The sequence below is a fragment of the Xiphophorus couchianus genome, chromosome 9 (assembly GCF_001444195.1).
Source record: "Xiphophorus couchianus chromosome 9, X_couchianus-1.0, whole genome shotgun sequence".
Taxonomy (NCBI): Eukaryota; Metazoa; Chordata; class Actinopteri; order Cyprinodontiformes; family Poeciliidae; genus Xiphophorus; species Xiphophorus couchianus.
This window is the reverse complement of record NC_040236.1, coordinates 812840-835854: the sequence shown is the minus strand read 5'-3', so window position 1 is coordinate 835854 and position 23015 is coordinate 812840. Positions and strand designations below refer to the sequence as shown.

Below are 23015 nucleotides of genomic sequence, written 5' to 3'. Positions count from 1 at the left end.
ATATTGAGGCAAATGATTGTACCTTGTGTCAATCTGATGTAGAAACTTTGTAACATTTATTCTTGTACTTATGGATCTAAATTTTGGGAGGATCTTCATAATTGGTTGCTGACCAACAATTTAAATAGTATAACTTTAACTTACAACAATATTAAATTTGGTATTTATACTTTGGACACAAATTTGGAATTTATAATTAATAACCTGATCATTATGGCCAAATATTACCTACACAAATGTACATTTTTGAAAATTACCCCCAACTTTCGATGTTATCTAAAAGAAATTTCACTTCTGTTCAACTCTGTGAAAATGATGCTGCTCTTCTCTGTAATAATATGTCCTGTTTGTTTTTGACATTTATCCATTTAACAATTTAGACACAGTACAATAATTCAAGCTGTTCAGTTTATTGCGCTTTATGCTTATTTTATTTTCTAATTTTAATCACCTATTGTGTTATACAGCTTTCATGTCATTCTGTAACCCCTTTGTTTATTTTCTTCTCTTAGTATATTCTTTGACTGCTAGTCACTCAAGATACTTGAACAAGAAATATGCATGCTTGTAAGATTTGACTGTTTCTACAATATAAAAAGAATCTTTAAAAGTTCTCTCACTCCTGACCCGTAGGTGGCGGTAAAAGAAAAATTTTAAAAAGCTTGAGCCATCACGCTCACCGTACTGATTGTGTGTTCAACATTTCGCGCGAGTTTAGATATAAATTAGAGAAAAGTTACTGTTGGCGTAAACTGTAGGGATTTTCGGCGTTAAAAGGCTGACATTAACATCTCAGTGGAAGCGCTGTGTTTAATCATGTAAGGTTTCAAACATTCACTTAGAGGAAACAGCAAAAATGGTAAACGGGTCAAAGTTTTTTCTTACTGCGTTATTTAGCGTGTTAAGCTTTAGACTAATTCGTTTCTCTGTTTGTCTGTGGCAGAGGAGGAGCCTGGCTCCCAGTGAGCTGGCTAAACGCAAACCAGCCGGTGAGGCCTGCGGAGACGGGGGGAACACAGGAAACACCGTAAGCGCAGCTCTCTGGATGGTTACTTTATCTCTCTTTCTCAGCCTATCGCCACCTCATCACCATCACTTCAGTAAAGGGACATGTCACTGCTTTGTAAGGGTCTGAATCAATCATGGTTCAAAATCAAAAACAGTTTTTTAGAAAAACAAAATCGTAAATATAAAAGGTAAGGTTAATTTGTATGTTCAAGCTTTAAAAATGCATCAGATATGAAAGTGTATTTCAGTGAATTCTCGTAGAATTCAGTTTAATTCCATTTAGGTTCGACCAGGCTAAGTGTTTTTGATTTGAATTGAGTTCGTTGATGTTTCAGAGCAGTTAAATAAATGTTTGAGTGGTGAAACAGAAACTGATTTGTATTTAAACCTCACCTTCCTTCATGTGTATCTCTTCACTGTGAACTCGGTGGATCTCTTAAAAACTCCATCATGACAGATGTCTGAACCCAGGACGGTCTGAAAGTTTCACTGACCATATGTTTTCTGTGATAACAACAATTACAACAGTTTATTTGGCTGCATCACTGCCTCCAGTCTATCTCATCATTTAAACACTGACCTCTGCATATAGTTCCCAGCCCTCCATAAGGCGTTTAGAGAATGGATAGATAAGGCATGTTTCTTTCTGGCTGGCCAGGCTGGGCCTTTCCCCTTTTTTAACTCTTTGAAGAATTTGATTTAACACACAACAACATTTAATTTGCCTTTGGGATCAATAAAGTATTTTTGAATTTGAATTGAAGAGATCAAAGTTGCACTGATGATTGAGTTCTGCATAAACTCCTGCTGCTTGCTTTCATACAAGACTAAACATAGGTTTGTGGAGCTGACCAAAAGTGTTACTGATTGTTTGAATTTCTCTTTTCAGGAGAAGAGAAGGAAAGTGGATGGGATGAGGGAGAGTCACATTTCTCCCTACAGGAAGCCTCTGACACAACTTAACAACTGGCCTGGATGCATGGAAGCTGACAGACATGTGAGCATGGTTGAAAATCCCAACGTCCCTGAAAACATTTCCCTCTCTTACTAAAACTCTTGTCTACAGGAGTCATTTATCCGAAGCATTCTCTCCAAGCCTTTTAAAATTCCCATTCCCAATTACACAGGTGAGTTTTACCAGAAGTGCGACTTCTCTTTAATGTCCAGTGATGGATAATGACTTTACCATCTGTTTCCTTTTGGAATTCCTGACAGGTTCACTAGGAAGCAAAGCACTTGGCCTAAAGCATGCAGGAGTAAGGAAATCGCTCCATGATCCATTTGCAGAAGATGCTTTGGTTCTTTATGAGCCGCCGACTCTGAGTGCTCATGATCTGATCAAAGCTGACAAGTAAGTTCCAGAAACATTGAATTCCTCTTTCTGCTGAAATGCAGCTTGACAAGAAAAGCCCAAAATAATACAGATCTGATGGATGGTTTCATGCACAGTGGGAACCAACTGCTGCCAAACTGCAACCGACAGAATAAACAAAATGACTTGTTTTTTTGCAGGGAAAAGCTTCCAGTTCATGTTGTTGTGGATCCAGTATTGGGAAAAGTTCTCAGACCGCATCAGAGAGAGGTAATGGAAAACAAAATGATGTAATTTTTGTCACATCTACGTCAGTGAGAACAGATTCTGGCACTTCACATGAAGTATGTCTAAGCCTCTACATGGATAGTAATCCTTGGTCAGTGCTTCTGTGTTTTTGTTTGTCTCCTCAAACCCTCAGTCAGTCACAGAAGATGGTCGTTCACACTGAGGCAGGTTCTGATGGAGGTGTCTTCCTGTTATAGCAATTCCTCATACTATCATCTCATGCAGTATTTTGCTATAATTGCTATAAAGTTAAAGACTTTCAGTCTACTGTTCACTGTCACTACATGCTCATCCAGGGGGAGTGAATCCTGCAAGTCAATGAGTTGATGCAATCTGCTGGGTTTTCTTGGATAGAAAACATTTTTTATCAGTTGCCATAATAAACTGAACCTGAGTTCAGTATTATCACTAAGAGCACATTATTGACATTAAATTTATCTACATGATCTGAGTGCCTTGAGACATTTGTTGTAACTCGGCAACATTAACTTAATTGAATTAAATTATTAGCAGTAGTTTCAGAAGTAGTTCAACTCGATTAAAATCTGAGCAAAACAATGAGTTGTTGGAAATTACCATAAGGATAATAAGGATATCTTATTAAATAGCATTTCTCTGAGTCATATAGATGATGTCTTTCTTTGATGTGTTTAGGGAGTGAAGTTCCTTTGGGACTGTGTGACTGGCAGACGCATCCCTGGATCCTACGGCTGCATCATGGCTGATGAGATGGGGCTGGGAAAGACTTTGCAGTGTATCACTCTCATGTGGACCTTGCTACGCCAGAGCCTTAATGCCAAGCCAGAGATAAACAAGGCCATTGTGGTTTCACCTTCTAGTCTGGTTCGAAACTGGTATAATGAAGTAGGAAAGTGGCTTGGAGGTCGCATTTCACCAGTGGCAATCGATGGGGGCTCAAAGGAGGATATTGATAAGCAGCTCGGTAGGTCATGTTTTCTAGTATCACCAAGAATCTACAGTAAACCTTCTGAAGACAATGTAGTCCTTAAACCAGCACTGTAAGCATGAAGAAAACTGCCGTGTTTTATGAATATATGTAAATAAGAAACCTGTTGGTTTCTGTTTTTCTTCTTTCATTGTGAATATTCACAAAAACATTATCTGTCACAAGTTTATGTCAAGGAAAACCTATAAGTTGTTGATGTTAATAATATTTTCTCATAAAATTTACCCTTTAATCATGTTGTTCATTTCTGCAAACACTGCTATGTGCTTCACTTCAGTATAATTTCTGTTTTCTCTAGTGAACTTCATCTCTCAGCATGGTTTGAAAGTAGCAACACCCATCCTGATCATTTCTTATGAGACATTTCGACTTCATGCTGATGTCCTGCACAGGGGCAAAGTTGGACTCGTGATCTGTGACGAGGTGTTGTGCATTATACACTTCAATCCAGAGATAAAGATGAATTCTGAAAGCCGAGTGTTACATTTTTCTTCTCTGCTCTTAGGGGCATCGACTGAAGAATGCTGACAACCAGACTTACCAAGCTCTGCATTCTATGAATGCCCAGCGGAGAGTTCTGATATCAGGCACTCCAATCCAGAACGACCTGCTGGAGTATTTCAGTCTGGTCCATTTTGTGAATGCTGGAATCCTTGGTAAGCTGCATCACCTACAGAGCATCTGAACACAACAAACGTATTTCCCATATGCATTTTTGTAATGGCAGGTACTGCCCAGGAGTTTAAGAAGCGATTTGAGCTTCCCATTCTGAAGGGTAGAGATGCAGACGCCAGTAACAGAGACAGAGAGGAAGGAGAAGAAAAACTCAAGGAACTCATCAGCATTGTCAACAGGTGAGCTCCACAGCCTTGGTGTTCCTTAGTTCTGTTTTCCTCTCTAAGACTGAGCATGTTCTGCTTCAACAGGTGTTTGATTAGGAGAACATCGGATATCCTGTCAAAGTATCTTCCTGTGAAAATTGAGCAAGTTGTGTGCTGCAAGTAAGTTGACTTGTTTCATTTCTGCCTCAGTTATTTAAAAGAATCTTGGCTTGTAAGTCTGTGGCTTGTCAGGATATTACACTTTCATTGTAGATTTTCTTCTCATGTTTGTAATGGCAGACAGCACTGAGTGTTAGTGCTACCACTTGACCTATTGACCCCGAGTCCAAAAAGCCAACTTGGGGCTTTTAAATTCTTCCCCTGAAGGCCAACAATTGCTTCATCATATTTATTATCTCAGCTTTTTTATTTTATTTTAATGTTCCCAAGCCCAACACTGTTCATACACCTGGCATACATTTATTTAACCAGTGAGTGTTTGTGACAGGAATTGAGACAGGCTTCTTTTAAAATACAGATAGATTGAAAGAAAGATTTTCTCTGTGGGAAATTGTCTTCTCTCTCCTACAAAGCTTTCTTGGATATACACTGCCTGGCCAAAAAAAAAGTCGCCACCAAAAAATGGTCACACTCTCTAATATTTTGTTGGACCGCCTTTAGCTTTGATTACAGCCCGCATTCGCTGTGGCATTGTTTCAATAAGCTTCTGCAGTGTCACAAGATTTATTTCCATCCAGTGTTGCATTAATCTTTCACCAAGATCTTGTATTGATGATGGGAGAGTCTGACCACTGCGCAAAGCCTTCTCCAGCACATCCCAAAGATTCTCAATGGGGTTAAGGTCTGGACTCTGTGGTGGCCAATCCATGTGTGAAAAAGATGTCTCATGCTCCCTGAACCACTCTTTCACAATGTGAGCCCCATGAATCCTGGCATTGTCATCTTGGAATATGCCCGTTCCATTTGGGAAGACAAAATCCATTGATGGAATAACCTGGTCATTCAGTATATTCAGGTAGTCAGCTGACCTCATTCTTTAGTCACACAATGTTGCTGAACCTAGACCTGACCAACTGCAGCAACCCCAGATCATAGCACTGCCCCCACAGGCTTGTACAGTAGGCACTAGGCATGATGGGTGCATCACTTCACCTGCCTCTCTTCTTACCCTGATGCGCCCATCACTCTGGAACAGGGTAAATCTGGACTCATCAGACCACATGACCCTCTTCCATTCCTCCAGAGTCCAATCTTTATGCTCCCTAGCAAACTGAAGCCTTGTTTTCTGGTTAGCCTTACTGATTAGAGGTTTTCTTACGGCTACACAGCTGTTCAATCCCAACCCCTTGAGTTCCCTTCGCATTATGCGTGTGGAAATGCTTTTGCGTTCACAATTAAACATACTCCTGAGTTCTGCTGTTGTTTTTCTTCGATTTGATTTGACCAAACGTTTAAGTAATCGCCGATCACGATCATTCAGGATTTTTTTCCGACCACATTTCTTCCTGGAAGACGATGGTTCCCCACCATCCTTCCAGTTTTTAATGATGCATTGGACAGTTCTTAACCCAATTCTAGTAGTTTCTGCAATCTCCTTAGATGTTTTCTCTGCTTGATGCATGCCAATGATTTGACCCTTCTTAAACAGACTAACGTCTTTTCCACGACCACAGGATGTGTCTTTTGCCATGGTTGTTTAAGAAATGAGGAGTTACTCATTGCATCAGCTGGGGTTAAATAACTTGTTGCCAGCTGAAAGATAATCGCCTATGCAGAACTTATCCAATAGGAGGCTTGTACCTATTTGCTTAGTTAAATCCAGGTGGCGACTTTTTTTTGGCCAGGCAGTGTATATAAAACACTCAAAAATAAATAATACAACATTAACTTCTTTGTTAATCATGTTTCCTCTGGTATTTTTATGATTTATCTATTGGGATGGGTTTCAAACCTTTGAGTTTTGAAGTCCTCCTTTCCATCACCCTAATCTTTAGTGCTCTCCACAGATTCACCAAGACATGTAAACCTGGATTTTGACTGGGCCTCTGTAATACATTAGTATTACTTTAGGTCAGATTAAAAAATACTTTAAAGTTAAATCTGCCATACGTATGAATCATTTTGGGCTTAGCTGTTATGTTTGTGATATTCCTTGCTCTATGATGATTTTTTTTATTAAATGCTAAATAGAACCCTGATTCCTCTGTTGTACAGACTAACTCCGTTGCAGACAGAACTGTACATGCGCTTTTTGAAGCAGGCCAAACCCACAGAGACATTGCGAGAAGGCAGAATCAATGTCTCCTCACTGTCTTCTATCACATCTCTCAAGAAGCTGTGTAATCGTAAGTGCAACAGTGTGACCTGTTCAGAAAACATGATCCACTTAGTTTGTTTTAAACGTAACAGAAATACAGCTTCAGATGCTAGCTTCTTACCAATCAGCATTATAAATTAGGATTTTACAGCTGTGTCATTATTTGACTAATTATGCAGCCTAAAGATTGCACTTATAATGTACAAGTTATAGACAATTATGTAAGCAATTTTATTGCAGCTGTAGTTAGTTTGCATAGTAAACACACTGATCACTGTCCTGATCCTGTACCAGACCCAGCTCTCATTTATGATAAGTGTGTTGAAGAAGAGGAGGGCTTCGAGGGCGCGCTCCATCTGTTTCCTCCTGGTTACTCCGCTAAAGTACTCGAACCTCAGCTGTCTGGTAAGAAAACATTTCAGTGGACTCCTGAAGACATGTTGAATGATGAGTCGTCATGGCTTGATCTGCTCTTTATACTGGAAAAGCTTGTCCATCTGCCTCTGATTTTCAGCCATTGTATAGTAACGTCAATTCAATTAAAAAATATTTTATTCATCCCAAAGGGAAATTAAATAAGTCTTGTAATCCCCAGTAGAGATGCACAATATATATCAGCATCAGCAGCGGTATTGACGGTTAGTCATTTTCTAACGTGTCAGTCCAATGAGTAAAACTGGGCCGATGGTAACAACCCATGTTTGTTTCCATCTTATTTCTGGAGGGGAGGAGGTTGGTCATGTGGTATTTGTTTGTTGATATGACAGTGATGCAGCGTTGGATTATGGGGTGTTTCACAGAAACAGAGAAGCAATGAAGGCAGTGTGGTCACTTTTATATTGTCAAAAGTGTTGGGAAATAGAATATATATGATATTGGTTTTAACACCACTACTAATGTTGGATATTAATATTGACCCAAATTTTCATATCGCTGTATCCTTAATTCCCAAACGTAACATGCTATGAAGCTGCAAAAGTTTAACATAAAGAAATATGATGTTACTGAGCACCAAGTATAGATACATTATGTTTCATTTGCTTAAACAAATTACAAAGTAATCAAAAAGCAATACTGAAGCAACATCTAAACAACATCAACATCAGCTGCCATTCTTCACTGGAACTTTTTAGTTCCAGTGAAGAATGGCAGCTAATTTAGCTACAAATGCAAAGTTGAGTTAATAACTACAGTAAGTTGCTGTATTTAAACAAAATGATTTTCTCTGGTTACTTTGTGTGCATGTACATTCTCTGTGCTCTGAGCCTGATCTGAAACCAAGACTGGGTGGATCAGACTGAAGATGAAGCCAATATCAGCAATGCTACACTATGTTGCCAAAAGTATTTGCTCACCTCCTTTGACTCACATAAGGGTTTAAGTGACATTCCATCCCTAACCCATATGGTTCAATATGACCTTGGTTCACCCTCAGCAAAATTTGTTATCGTGAAAGGCCTAATTAGAACACCTGATTCCGATAATTTGGATGGGTGAACAAATATTTATACTTAAGAAAAATGAAATGAAAGAACTTCCTCCTTCCACTTGTTTGAGAGGTCAACTTGTCAGACTGCATTAACCCCTTAACTGAGGTTAAATGGACCCATCGGCTTTCGTGTAAATGTTTTTGGGGTGGCATAGTGACTCTTTTAGAGCTCTTGCATCACTTCCCATTTCCAACAGCAGTAATAGTCTTAAAAAGCTTTTAGTGACCTTTGACTGAAAACATAATACAGTTTTGGACATTTCTCAGTCTTTTGCACCATATATGTTTTGACCTTGATATACTCACCATGTCTTCTGTTCCAGGTAAAATGGTGACTCTCGACTACATTTTGGCTGTGACGAGATCTACAACTGGTGACAAAGTGGTGCTGGTCTCCAACTATACTCAAACACTGGACCTCTTTGAAAAGTTGTGCAGATTTAGAAGGTGATTAAAAGACCAAATGTTTGGCAGCTGGATCTGATTAAATGGGTTTCAGTAAACAGTGTTGCCTTGCGGCTGTTTCAGGTACCTCTATGTTAGACTGGACGGCACAATGTCTATCAAGAAAAGGGCTAAGATCGTGGAAAAATTCAACAGTCCCCAAGTGAGCTTGAAAGACAGTTTTGGATAACAGTTAAAGCTGTGAAGCAACCATGAACACTGTGTTCTTTGTGTTTGACAGAACCCTGAATTTATTTTCATGCTGAGCAGCAAGGCGGGTGGATGTGGCCTCAATCTGATTGGTGCCAATCGCTTGGTAATGTTTGATCCAGACTGGAACCCAGCCAATGATGAGCAGGCAATGGCTCGAGTGTGGAGAGATGGCCAGAAGAAGACCTGTTACATCTACAGACTGATCTCTGTCAGACATACACTCTAACTATATTAACAGTAACTCTTACTATAACATTTTTATTTAATTGCTCTATTTTTTCTCTTGTAATCTAACTCTCCAGTGTGACAAGTTAATGAGCTGTCATAAATGTGGCAGAACGTAGATGTTGTGAGATGTTTGATATGTGTGTGTTTTCTGACAGACTGGAACCATTGAGGAGAAGATCCTGCAGAGACAAGCCCATAAAAAAGCCCTGAGCAGCTGTGTGGTGGATGAGGAGCAGGATGTGGAGCGTCATTTTTCTCTAGGCCAACTTAGAGAACTCTTCACACTCAATGAAGAAACTGCCAGTGATACACATGACAAGTAAGGAGAAATCATGTTGAGTAGTTTACCTGTTGGAGCAAATGCTGCCAAATTGCCAGTTGGGAGAAGAGAAAAGTTTTCCCAGCCGATATGGTGTGTTTCAGTTGAAGCTTTATGTTACAACAACTATGGTTTCGTTTGGACACGACTTGAACAACATGTATGGAAGCTGATCATATAAAAAAGAGAGGTGATACGTTGTAAAGAAAACGAGTTTGTTCCAGGCACATTCTCCAGAAAGCAGCCCTCTAGACAAATGGTGCCCAGGTCCAGTTCTTGAGAGCTACCATACTCAACCTTTAGGTGCATTACTGCTCCAAAACACTTGAATCAAATGGCTGAATTCCCTCATCAGCAGTCAGTCACCTCTGCAGAGGCAGGTAATGAGCAGTTCATTTGATTCAGGTGTGCTGGGCATCTTGGCTAGACCTGGGCACTCTTGTGTGTGTCCTCTGTCTATAAGCCATCTTGTGATGCTCCACCATCTGTTGATTTGATGGACATGGTTAAAAAATGTTTAGTTTTTTAAAATAATGATTTAACATTCAATAGATTTTTTTTCATTAATTTTAATTAATAGTTCCGTAAAAGATGACTATAGAATCTACATCAACCAGCTGAACATGTAGCTTTTATTTCTGCACTAACAAAAAAAAAAATATGACTGTGGTCCCAATAACGATGAATAAACAACTACATTAAATGAAGCACCTGGTGGACCTAAACTGTCCACCAGCTTGGTCATAATAAAATGTCTCAAGGGGGTTGCTGCTGTGGCTGTTGTCTTGAAAGTTTTTCTCCGGACAGACAACTTCTGTCTGTCTTGATGTTATTCTGAAGACTAAATCCGCGCTCTGCAGCAACACTGGAGACTGGAATAAATGCCACTTTAGCCAAAGTTTTAAAGTCAAGAAACATTTCTCTAGCTGAATTGATCAGAAGTCAGCAAAGCTTTCTGAATGAGGGGTTTTCAAATCCCACAAGCAGTCGCTTTAGCGGGAGGAAATCCTGCAGTACCAGTGGTTCAGTTGCACCGGTTTGTGACCCGTAGTGGTCACAGACACGTTCCAGAGTCTCCTGTCCATATTTCTTCAACTCGCTCTCAGCTCCCAGATAATGAGATGCATTCAGCATGGTGTCTGGATCTGAGATGATGCTCAGATGGAAATCTTTTTTTGATTTAATTAGACACCTCTTTGATGTATTCCGTGCGTAAAGCTGCAAATGTTTGCGCGTCTCCACAAATAAGTGTGCCATCTTGTGAAACCTCGTTGAATTTTTTCTCCACCTCACTTGACCCATTCATTAAGAGTTCTAGGCTGGCCACAGTCATGCTCACAACAGGTGAGATGGAGGAGATGTTCACATCTTCTGTTAGGAAGTTGAGGTTCATGCGGTTCACCATGACTAAAATGTCAGTCAGCAAGTGAGTTAGAGCAGGGAATGTGTATGTTTGAAGACGCTTTGTGATGCCCTTAGCTACCGGCAGATTTTCCCATCTTCCTCCTCTCCCATCTCTGACATCAGAGCCGTATGCACATATGCCTTTCACTGTCCTCTCCAGCGATAGCCAGCATGTAGCCAGTGGTTCAGCAGGTCATGTTCCTCCATTTCTCTTTGAAGTTCATTTGATCTGAGCATTTGTATGGGAGAATTCTTGTAGTACATATGTTAACAACATGTTGTTAACAGTAGTGACACATGCACTAACATGACGCACAGATGTGGAGGTTGTTGTTGCTGCACCCCCCCCCTTCTCTCTCTACTTCTCCTTCTGAGAGGGTGAGATGTGCTACCAGCTCTCCGTCTAACGGGTGAATTGGGCGTTGAGATGGTCCACCGTGTTTTTTTATTAACCCTCCGGTTATGTTTTACAGTTTAAATTTTTTTTTTTAAGTAGTTGGAAGTATTTTATTTGCATGAAACTTTTTCTATTTGTCTTAATAGGCACACTCTACATATAAATTGAAAATGTATTAATTTTACACATTTGCAACCCTCCCCCCCCCTTTTTTTTTTACATAGATACTGTTTGGGTCAATTTGACCCGGCAGTCAAGTTGAAAGGTAAAAAAGATTTTTTTTAAATGTCCAATTCTATATGTTTCCTTGTGGCTATGAACCATATTTTACCACAAACACAACACACCACACACACCCACACGCTCACTTTCTCACTATTCTCTTTACTTCACTAGGAAACTGCGAGAAAGCAGGTGTTCATACAACTTTTGACCGGAACATTTTCTGTTCCTGTGGACAAACTCCAAACACTGAGTGGACACTCAGCAGAAGTGGAGGAAAAAATTAATAATCTCTGCATGACTCATTGTCTTGATTTTAATCAGCGGGTCAATTTGACCCTGGACAGTATGTGTGTCTCTAGTTCAATTATAAAGATCACCCATTTAAAAAAAAATCAAAATGTAATATAAAAAAATTTACAAAAGATGAATTTCAAGGAAATTATTGTTTTTTTGTGTCTAGGTTTTTGTCAGTGGACATAAAAAATGTAAATGTAATATTTTATGTCCAAATGAGTAAATGAGTAGGTTGTCATCAATGATCCTTAATTTCCGAGAAATAATAAAACATCATTGCACAAATATTGATTAAAATGGTTAGTATTGGAGTTAATAATCAGATACAAAAATGTTTTGGAGGAATTTTTTGGTTTCTGATACTATTGCATGATTAAACACTCCCTGGGTCAAATTGACCCACGAACATTATTGCTGTACCTCAGAAACAAACATAACAGGAGGGTTAAAAGATTTAAAATAGACAGGAAATGTAAAAATATTACTGGGTAATTATATGTTACAGGAAAACATCTCCAGTGAAATGCTATTTGTAATCTTAAAAACAGCAAATCAAAAAATACAATTAAAATGAATATTATAAATATTTTCACTTCTGTTTAATCCAGATTAAGTCAGCAGCTCCATCAGGCCCCCCAGGGCTCCAGGAGCCCATAATGCTAATATTTTAACACAAACCACAGATGCATAAACGTAACATTTGTTTATTGAGATGATCAATGCTGCTAAATTTGATTTAATGGTTTCAGCATACATAACTTAAAAGATTTTAAATGGTTTAACATTTAAATGTAAGATTTAAAGGAGCTGGTAAGTTTACTTTGCAAAAGTTCAAAGAACAGTATTCATAGTTAAATTGTTTCGTTACCATAGCTACAATCTGATGGTATGAGTTTAATCTTTGAGCTTGAGCTCCGTTTGTTCATACAAATGAGTAAACTGCGATTATAACTTATTGCTTTTTAGGTTGGCCAATTAAACTACTCCCCATCTCCCATCCATCCATCCATCCATCTTCTTCCGCTTATCCGGGGTCGGGTCGCGGGGGTAGCAGCTTCAGAAGGGAGGCCCAGACTTCCCTCTCCCCGGCCACCCCCGGCCCATCTCCCATATTTCACTAAATTTAACACATAAGCTGTGCTGATGCTTTTAGCAGCAAAAGGGTCCCCTATGCATAAACTATAAACCTATCTTCTGTAAACATATCTTTTAGGAATAAATCTGCTCTGCCAGTGAAACGCTCAGAGCAATAGAGACGCTTGCAATCTGACTGTAAAAAAACAAAAAAGCGGTTTTTTGGGGGTTTTTTTTATTATTATTTTCCTAAAAACATAAACAAGAAAGGCTTAGCCTGGCCTATAATACACTGGGGGAAACCCTGAACATCATAGCTATTTTACAATCATCGAAGAACTTTGAGGAGACACATTAATTGAATGTCCACAACATCTTTTAGATTTTATTAGTAAGGCAATTTTTCAAGAGTCAGTACAGCTTAATTCAGTAGCAGAAATAAGTAAAATCAGTCATCTTATCTAACCTATCTTTCCGTAATGCTGACACTGAGAACTGAGAACCTTTGAGAGAAACGGACGCAGTATTGAATTTCGGGACCCCAGCAGTGGCCTGATGATGAAGAAGGTGTTCCATCAGGAGGAAGCTCAGAGCACTGATCTACAAAGGCAGGTGTATCTGTAGGTCTGATGAGCTTTTGTCTCTGCATGGATGGTGAGGTCACACAGGACTTGGGTGCTGGCAGGAAGAGCACTAGTTTAGAGCGGCAGGTCTCTGGTCTTAGGGCGATTTTCTTGTGCACATGGCGGTCCTCAGCTTCTTGTCTTGCTGCTCTTGAGCAATCTTCACCTTGTTTCAAGATCTTTCTGGTCCGTTGTGATGTAGGCGAGCTGACCTCACGGAGGGAAGGCACCAGTCTTTCTTCTTTGCCTTTATATTCATCTTTGCCTTGGCCTTCATCTTGGTCTTTGCGGTCTGAACCCAGCTGATGAGAGAAACTCGATTTGAAGCCACATGTTGCGGGGCTGATGGTTTGGTCCCCATGCACAGGACAGTCTTTGGTTCTGTGGTCCCGGCTCTTCAGCTGAAGAATTCTTTGTCCATCTCAATCTTGTCTCGCGGCTGCCTGGAGGATCCAACTAGGCCTGTCACGATAACAAATATTGCTGAGCTATTAATTGTCTCAAAAATTATTGCGATAAATAATATTGTTTGTAGACCTTTTATACACTGATTTTATGGAAATTATGTAATAATGCATGCAATTTCCTGCCAAAGATAGATACACTTTATTTTCAAAAGAACACTTAACACTGGAACTGATAAACAAAATAAACAAAAATAAAATGGATTCTCAGTCTCCATTAACAAAAATGTACTTGAATAAAAACTAAACAACATAAAGCCAAAGTGGAAATAAATACTGCATTCAACCAAAAGAGTGCAGATTATGAAGTCTGTATATTATATTGCCCTTCGGTAATAATTAGATTTAAATAGAGAAGATGAGCACATCCTGACTATCTGATGCAATAGTTCACACTACATGATTTTTTGCCCCGATTTTCCCCTTACGACAATCTTAGAACGTTGGCCGTTCTCTCAGATTGTCGCTTGCGATTTCATAACCGATCATCCTGTAGTTTATGGTGTGTTAGGGTAGATCGTTGTGGCCACTCGATCTAAATCAGGGGTTTTCCCTGACTGGGAGAGTTAAGACAGCCTGTTGAATGTAACAGGTAGCCAATCAGAAAGCACAGATTCCCCTCAGTGCTTTCTGAGGGGAAATTATAGAGGGGAATCCCAAATAGCTGACACCTGGCAACCTGAAGTCCAAGCGGACATTGGAGATGATATGTGGAAACAACATTAATGTTTATTCAACATTTCGTGCAAAGAATATAGAAATGACAAGAGGAGGAGTTGGAGTGAAATTGCTGACAGTTGATAAACCCGGTAACTTTCCAGCTGTTCTTCTTTAACGTGACATAAATAGGTTCTAATGAGTTTCATTCAGTCAGGACTGACACTAGCCACATGCATTGCAGGTAGATTGCAGTAAAGCATTGATTAATACCTGGTTTTAAAATTAGTTAACTGGACTTGTAGCCATTATTTTGTGCCCATGGTTGGACATCACACGGCAGGAACGAACCCGATCGAACCGTTATACCTAGGATTTCTGTCTACTAGTTTGTGGGCTCAGGTTTTGAAAATGGGCCGACAATCGGCCGACAGCTCTAAGATCGTGTCGTGTGCGCTGGGCTTTACACTAAGGAAATGAGGAAGGGAGGGTCAGTGGAGAGCACCGGAGTTGAGCCTTTTTTCATTCAGTGTTATCAACAGAAAGAGAAAAAGGCCGGAAGAGACGATAAAGCTGATAATTAAAATGAGGTCGATAGTTTTAATTTATTGTGTGATTAATTGATTTATTGTTTATTGCGAGAGGTTTAGATCCAACCAAAGGTTCCTCCTTTGCACTCACCTTTTATAGGGGCTTCCACCTTATGGATGTTCATTGGCTGTCTGCTTGGATAGATGATCTTATATCCATCATTATCTTAGAGACATTATGACCTGATGTCTGTTTTCATGTCCTGGTGTTGCTCAAAGGTCACCTACATCCTTTACCTGCACAATCTTTTTCTTTCAACAGTTGAAGTTGTTCAATCTGTTTCCAAATCAGCAAACTCTGAGGCGTTGGTCATCTCTCCTCCTCTTAGTTCCTCTTTTACTTAACCTTTCACCTACCATTTACCTCCAACATAACATCAGTGATCTTTAATTAGTTGCACCTTTTACACCTTGTCTGCTCTAAGCTGCTTTTTATATTGACAGCATGTCATATTTTATTCTTATTTTATCTTGTCTACATTGCTACTCAGTGGTGGATGTTGTGTGTCTTGTCTCTATGCTGCTGTAACTGCGAAATAATTTCCCTGCGGGGATGAATAAAGTAATTCTATTCTATTTTACATCATTTCAAGTTCAATGTCAAAATCACATCTCTAACCTTCTCTGATTTAGCATTCATTTATAATATTGTGGCCATAACTTATTATTTACTATTATTATAATAATAATGTGAGTTATTACAGGAGTTCTTCTGAAAATAAACCAGAAATAGTAAAACAATATTAAAAGTATTTTACTTTGGGTCTTATCCAATTACTAAAAATGTTTAGACTTCATTCTTTAAAACGTTTATGCATTAAATAAGAAGTAGTCTCAATTATTTTTATAAATCTGCAAGCTGGAAACTTACTTCCTCTTTTGTCAGGAAGGCTGCTATTCCTGTTTCATGGCTTGGCAACAACACAACCTAATTGATTTTATTGAAGTGTGAATCTATTATTGAGACTAGGTGTTACTTTGCGTGATTAATTTTAAAAGTAACTTCATGTATTGTTGCTGTTAAACTAAAATCTCCAGCATGGGGAAATGGAATGATCTCGGGTTTTCTTGACAAAGTATCACTAGCAGCAAGTTCTGTCCTGTGCACACTACAATGAATGTTTACAAGAATGGGGCAGTCTTTCTGGCGCAGCAACTGTGCAACGGTCAGGCTTCAAGATGGCGGCGCGTGTAGACGCTGCAGCTCGGAGCTCCCGTGTTTTCGTTTTTTTTAGCTTGTTTTTATTGATGTCTTCGCTCAACACACTACTGGAAGCCGTGACAACTTACAGCAGATTAGAACTGTGGGACACAGGAACACAGTTTGAACTTCACACACCCACCAAGCTGGACTTTATTCCTCCAGAGCTGCTACGAACACCTGGGACTATGATCATTCCCCCCATGCTGCCAAGGCGACGGAGGAGGCAGCGCAAACAAAAGAGGGGTAAGAGAGCCGGGGTGCGTGCTAGGCTACAAGCTAGCCCTCATAAACCGGCCCTCCCCAGCCTCTTCCTCGCCAATGCCAGGTCCCTCGTCAACAAAATCGACGAGATGCGACTCCGGATTATCTCTCGCCGGATGGACAGCTGTGTGACTATTGTCACAGAGACCTGGCTGGAGGATAACATCCCGGACGCAGCGGTGGAGATAACGGGGCGCGCTCTGTTTCTGGCGGATCGGACTGCAGCTTCGGGTAAGGGCAGAGGCGGAGGTTTGGCATTGTATGTACACAATGCCTGGTGTACAGCCACACACTCTGTCGGAACATTCTGCTCTCCTGACTTGGAATATCTGGCGGTGAAATGCAGACCCTTCAAGTTGGTGAGAGAACTCTCGTCCATTGTGATCGTGGCCGTCTACATACCACCGAGGGCTAATGCTAAGCTAGCATTAGAGGAGCTGTACTGCCTGATCAGCGTGCAGATGAACTCCAACCCGGAGGCGGCCGTGATTGTGGCGGGGGACTTTAATCACGTGGAACTGAAGGCTGTGTTTCCCAAATTCCACAAATCCATAAACTTTCCCACCAGAGACAATAACATTTTGGACCAGGTCTACTGCAATATCCCCGGAGCCTACAAGGCAGCTCCACATCTGGGCATGTCTGACCACATCTCAGTGGGGCTGATTCCTGTCTACAAACCTCTGGCCTGCAGAACTAAGCCGACCACCAGAATAGTTCAGGTCTGGACTGAGGAGGCCTCCTCTGCACTTCAGGACTGCTTTGAGCATACAGACTGGAGTGTGTTCAGGGACGGCGCAGACTTGGAGGAATACTCATCGTCCGTTCTGTCCTATGTTCAGTTCTGCACCGACGCTGTCCTCCCTGTTAAGACCATAAAAGTGTTTCCAAACCAGAAACCATGGCTGGACAGCACAGTACGGGCCCTGCTGAAAGCCCGGGATGCTGCCTACAGGTCTGGAGACAGGTTGGCTTATAGCAGGGCCCGGTCGGAACTGAAAAAAGGTATTAAGCAGGCCAGGCTCCAGTACAAACAGCAGATTGAGGAACATTTCATCAACAACAACCCCCGAAGCATGTGGAGAGGCATCAGAACCATGACGGACTACAAACACAGCACTCAGCTGACCAGCCGCGACCCCACCCTGCCCGACACCTTAAACAGTTTCTTTTCCCGCTTTGACACGGCGGGCTTCAGAGAAACTGTACATCTACCCCAACTGGAAGAGCAGTACCAGCCTCTCGTCCTACAGAAGCATCAGGTGATGGCCACCTTGAGGAGGATCAACACCCACAAAGCTACAGGACCGGACAAGGTGTCAGGCCAGACGCTGAAAACCTGCGCCGACCAGCTGGCAGGAGTGTTTCTGGACATTTTCAATCTGTCCCTGCAGCTCGCCACGGTTCCTGAGTGCCTCAAGTCTTCCACCATCATCCCTGTACCGAAGAAGATGTCCATCACCAGCCTGAACGATTACCGGCCTGTCGCTCTGACCCCGGTGATCATGAAGTGCTTTGAGAGGATTCTTCTGAGGTACATCAGAGACTTTATCTCCGCAAACCTGGACAGCCTTCAGTTCGCCTACAGAGTGAACAGGTCAACAGAGGATGCTGTCTCCATCACTCTGCACACAGCCCTGACTCATCTGCAGCATCCCAACACCTACGTTAGGATGCTATTTGTAGACTTCAGCTCAGCATTTAACACCGTCATCCCAGACAAGCTGGTGCTGAAGCTACTCGAGGTGGGGCTGCCCGCTTCACTGTGCCACTGGATCAGAGACTTCCTCACCAACAGACCTCAGGTGGTGAGAATAAGTGGCTCAACATCGTCCCCACTGGTCCTCAGCACAGGCACGCCGCAGGGCTGTGTGCTCAGCCCAGCTCTCTTCACCCTGTTTACACACGACTGCGTGGCCATCCACCCCACCAACACAGTCGTGAAGTACGCGGACGACACAACAGTAGTGGGTCTCATTTCAGACAACAACGAGACCCACTACAGAGAGGAGATTCTGCAGCTCACTCAGTGGTGTTCAGCCAACAACTTGGTGCTGAACACAGGGAAGACCAAGGAGGTCATTGTGGACTACAGAAGGTCCAGGAAGACAGATCACACTCCCCTTCTCATAGATGGAGAAGTGGTGGAACGTGTGGACAACATCAAGTTCCTGGGCCTCCACATCACTTCTGACCTCTCCTGGAACACAAACACCTCCCACCTGGTGAAGAAAGCACAACAAAGGCTCTTCTTCCTCAGGAAACTGAGACGGGCTGGACTTTCCTCACGGCTGCTCGTGAACTTTTACAGGGCGATGATCGAGAGCATCCTCTGCCTCAACATGACTGTGTGGTATGGTAGCTGCACAGCATTGGAGAGGAAACAACTGACATGGGTGGTGAGAACAGCACAAGGCATTGTGGGATGCCCCCTCCCAGACCTGGACTCCATTTACACAGGCCGGGTCAAGAAGAGAGCTGGATCCATAGCCATGGATTCCAGCCACCCAGGCCACAGACTGTTTGTGCCGCTGCCATCAGGCAAGCGGTACAGGAATATACGGACTACAACAAATAGACTGAGAAACAGTTTCTTCCCCACAGCCGTCAGAGCCATTACTCCCTGCCGCCCCCCCCTCCCACACATATCATAACCTCACAGTCACACATACATATCCCCCACCCCCACACAGCCATATTGTTCTGCACTTTGCACTGTCACATTATCTGTACTTTGCCATAATTGGACCTGCTGCTACTTCTTTGGTGTGGTTGAGTGCCTTTAGTTAATTTAGTTGTATATATTATTATTATTATTGTGTGTCTGCTTATTTATACTGTATATATTTGACCTTTTGCCCGGGAGCTGCAATGGAAATTTCGTTGAATTCTGTTCAATGACAATAAATGCTATCTATCTATCTATCTACCTATCTACCTACCTACCTACCTCCCTCCCTCCCTCCCTCCCTCCCTCCCTCCCTCCCTCCCGCCTTACAGCCTCCCTCCCTCCCTCCGGCCTTACAGCCCACCATAAAATTCATGACATCACTTCCAAGTCCAACAACACAAACCATAGCAGGGTTTCCCCCAGAAAGCTTGGTAAGCCCGGCGCCGAGGCGGTCCACTGGCAGCCCACCATGTTTTTGTATTAAAAGATGTTAAGTTGACAGGAAATGTAAAATATTACTGGGTAATTATGTTACTGGAAGACATTGCTGACAATACTTAAGCCCACAACTATAGAATCTTAAAAACAAGAAATAAAAAAATACAATTAAAATAAATATCAATAATTTGCACTTCTTAAAAATCCAAATTAAGTCATCAGTTAGTGGATCCAAGGGCGTAGGTTTGGTCTAAGTTTTGGTGGGACCTTACAACTTACTGCCCCCCCCCCCACCCCGCACCGACCATTTTTGACCAGTGGGGGGGGGGGGCACAACATTGGCTTAATAACCCCCTCCCCCAACAATAACCATAACTTGATCATGCATCTTGTGTATACAACCAGCAAACATTACAAGTAAGATCAAAAGAAATATCCTCTGGATCTACTGATTATACAACAAACACAACTGCAGATAAGAACAAAAAATGACTTCTTGCACTTCAGGAAAAAGATCCAATTGTTGAGATATTATTGTGTGATAGATATCTAACTTATGGGTCCCCTCACTGTACTTACAGCCGAGGTAGCGAAATAACTTCTAATGTCTGTCGTCCTTTTCTTTTTTGGTGGCGACATGGTCTCGGAGACTCATAATAAATGTCAAACTCAGAAGGAGACGCGTTCACTGTCAGCACCATGGACCAAGCTTCCGTTCCGCGTGTGGCCAGCTGGCCGCCGCCTGTTGCAGCTAATCAAAGAACGTAGATCCACGTTCTTTGAGCCAATAGCGGCATGGGTCGTCATAGTTCATAACAGCGAATTTTAAAATGAATGCTACCACTGCGTAGTATATTGAAATATTAAACTAATCAATGTAGATTTTCGTTTATTTATTTTGTTTTTGTTAAAAAATACATATGTTTTTTATTAATATGGCAAAAATTGGTCGGGACTATTTTATATCCCTTGAATATTGGTCGTGACATGTCACGACCGTCCATACCCAAACCTACGCCCATGAGTGGATCTAAAATCATGATGTAGCCTAATGCTGATCACATTTACAACCAGGCCAACGCATAAATGGACTAAGAATATCACTGCAGTTAAATTTGATTTAATGGTTTCAGCATAGAAAAAAAAATATTAACATTTAAATTTAAGATTTTGAGGTGCTGACAAGTTTACTTTGTAAAAGTTCAAAGAATTATCTTGATTGTTTTGTTACCATAGCTACAATCTGATGCCGTCAGTTTAATCTTTGAGTTTTATCTGTTCACAAATGCATCTTAGTAAACTACAATTATATTTGACTGCTCTGCCAATTAAACTAGGCTCCCTCCCTCAGATTTCACTAGATCCATGGTAAAATGCTGTTAGTGGTGCTGATGTACTTCGTAGCAAGAGGGGTCCCTAAATTAAATTCAAGACCTCATACAACCTTGGACCAACCCTGCATGATGAGCTAAATCTATTGCACTACCAATCTCTGCTGTTGTATGTAGAGGGACAAAGGGGAGATTAAATTTATGTGACTTTAGTAGCTCTTCAATTTCATATCTGTTGAGTTTTTAATAAACGCCACAGAAATGTTTTAATTCCCCAAGCTTTATGGGACGCATTGTTCTGATGTATGCGAGTATGCTACAAAATGTCTTTCTGTCCTGCTGTCAGAATTTGAATCTAATGGATTGACTTCCTTTGTGGTGATGTTAGGTTTCACTGCTGTCGCTGTGTAAATGGCAGAGAGGTTCGACTGCCTCCAGAAGGTGCCGACTGTACCAGTGACCTTTCCCAGTGGAACCACTGCTTTGACAAGAAGGGACTGAGGGACCAAGTGCTGAAAGCCTCCTGGAACAGTGCTGTCTCCTTTGTCTTTCATCAACGCTCTCATGAGGATCAGAAGGGTGTTGTATGAAACAGGAATCGAACTGAGTGCTTTAAATTTTCTGTAGATACTTTTATTTATTTGGACTTAAGTTTTGAATTCTGATTTTCCATCTTGTGTTTAATACACAAGAGGGATTGTGGGGGCTGGGGGGGGGGTTGTTGGTATGATGGTGTCATCCAGTTTTTGTTTCTTTATTTAGCAAAAACTTATTTTATGGAAATATTTTCCGTCTATAATAACTGAAACGTATGCTTTAAAATGTGCAGACATTCCAGTGTCTTCAAATAAACTTATTCATAAAACCCAAATCTGTAGTATCTTGTACCACATTCTCTTGATTTATATATTCAATTTCTTATTGAATATATCAGAAAATAGATTATTATGCTAACATATTGTAAATTACAGTAAACTCAGACTGTACTCAATGTTAACAATTAACTAAACTGTAATGTTTAAGGACTTCAGCATTTAAATCTTGGTTTTACTTTCACTCTGGGCATAAACAAAATAATCTGCAAACCTTAATTTAAATAATTAACATTAGACAAATGAACATGCTTTGCAAAATACTTTTCCTTAACACTTAATTTCTTTGCAATTACTTGTCACACTGAATAAAACACATAACATAGCTTCACAAACTTCTGCATGTGTGGGAAAAACCAATCTGTTCAGTTAGTGCCGAGAGTGAAACAGATTCTTATTAATGAAAAAAAAAACTGTTTATAAATCACATTATGACTCTTTGTCTAACAGCCACACAGTTTAACTACATGTTGAGAAAATGTTTGAGTGTTTGGTTGACCCCTAACCTGACCTTATTTAACAACGAGGCAGAGGAGGGGCGGCGCAGGGGGATGAAGGAGTCGGAGGGAAGAGGAGGGCGGCGGTCATTCATGCCTACCCCCACAGACAGAATGGGGCGGGGACGGACAACTGGCACTAACCACTAGACCAGGGCTGGGCAACTCCAGGCCTCGAGGGCCGGTCTCCTGCAACTTTTAGATGCATCTCTACTTCAACACACCTGAGTCAAATAATGAGGACATTAACAGAACTCTGGAGAACTTGACTGCACTTAGGAGGTGATTCAGCTGTTGGATTCAAGTGTGTTGGACCAGGGAAAGATCTAAGAGTTGCAGGACACCGGCCCTCAAGGACCAGGATTGCCCACCCCTGCACTAGACAAATTCTGGTCCTCCAGGGCCAGTTACTGGCCTGCTGGCTTTGTGTGTTTGAGGAAGCGGGTGAGCGAGGTGGTCAGTCCTTGAAAAGTTTGGAGCATGATCATCAAAATGGAATAAATCGATAATTGTGACAGGACAAAGAAGTGGTTTGGAGTTGATTGATACACGAGTCGGACAGATGAGATTCCCCAAGTTAACCCAG

General features: G+C 41.3%; 1 protein-coding gene and 1 long non-coding RNA gene across 2 annotated transcripts; one reads left to right on the top strand and one right to left on the bottom strand.

Moving 5' to 3' along the window:
• Positions 1-662: 662 nt before the first annotated feature.
• On the top strand, positions 663-21931 carry rad54l (RAD54 like). The gene is made up of 18 exons (XM_028026757.1): positions 663-859; positions 944-1027; positions 1898-2005; positions 2075-2135; positions 2224-2359; positions 2521-2590; positions 3263-3551; positions 3874-3998; positions 4081-4231; positions 4303-4429; positions 4502-4576; positions 6632-6762; positions 7029-7139; positions 8547-8670; positions 8752-8830; positions 8909-9088; positions 9264-9427; positions 21449-21931. Exons 1-18 carry the CDS (start codon positions 857-859, stop codon positions 21648-21650), a joined length of 2220 nt encoding a protein of 739 aa, XP_027882558.1. The 5' UTR covers positions 663-856; the 3' UTR covers positions 21651-21931.
• Positions 13703-15602, bottom strand: LOC114150393 (uncharacterized). The gene is made up of 2 exons (XR_003596736.1): positions 15223-15602; positions 13703-13900 (listed from the first exon to the last, which is right to left on the bottom strand). It is a non-coding gene; the product is annotated as an uncharacterized LOC114150393 (long non-coding RNA).
• Positions 21932-23015: the final 1084 nt, after the last annotated feature.

Excerpts from the sequence above, each read along its gene's own strand:
- rad54l (XM_028026757.1), top strand. Across the intron at positions 1,028-1,897 it reads GGGGGAACACAGGAAACACC|GAGAAGAGAAGGAAAGTGGA; the intron begins GTAAGCGCAGCT and ends TTCTCTTTTCAG. Across the intron at positions 6,763-7,028 it reads TCTCAAGAAGCTGTGTAATC|ACCCAGCTCTCATTTATGAT; the intron begins GTAAGTGCAACA and ends ATCCTGTACCAG.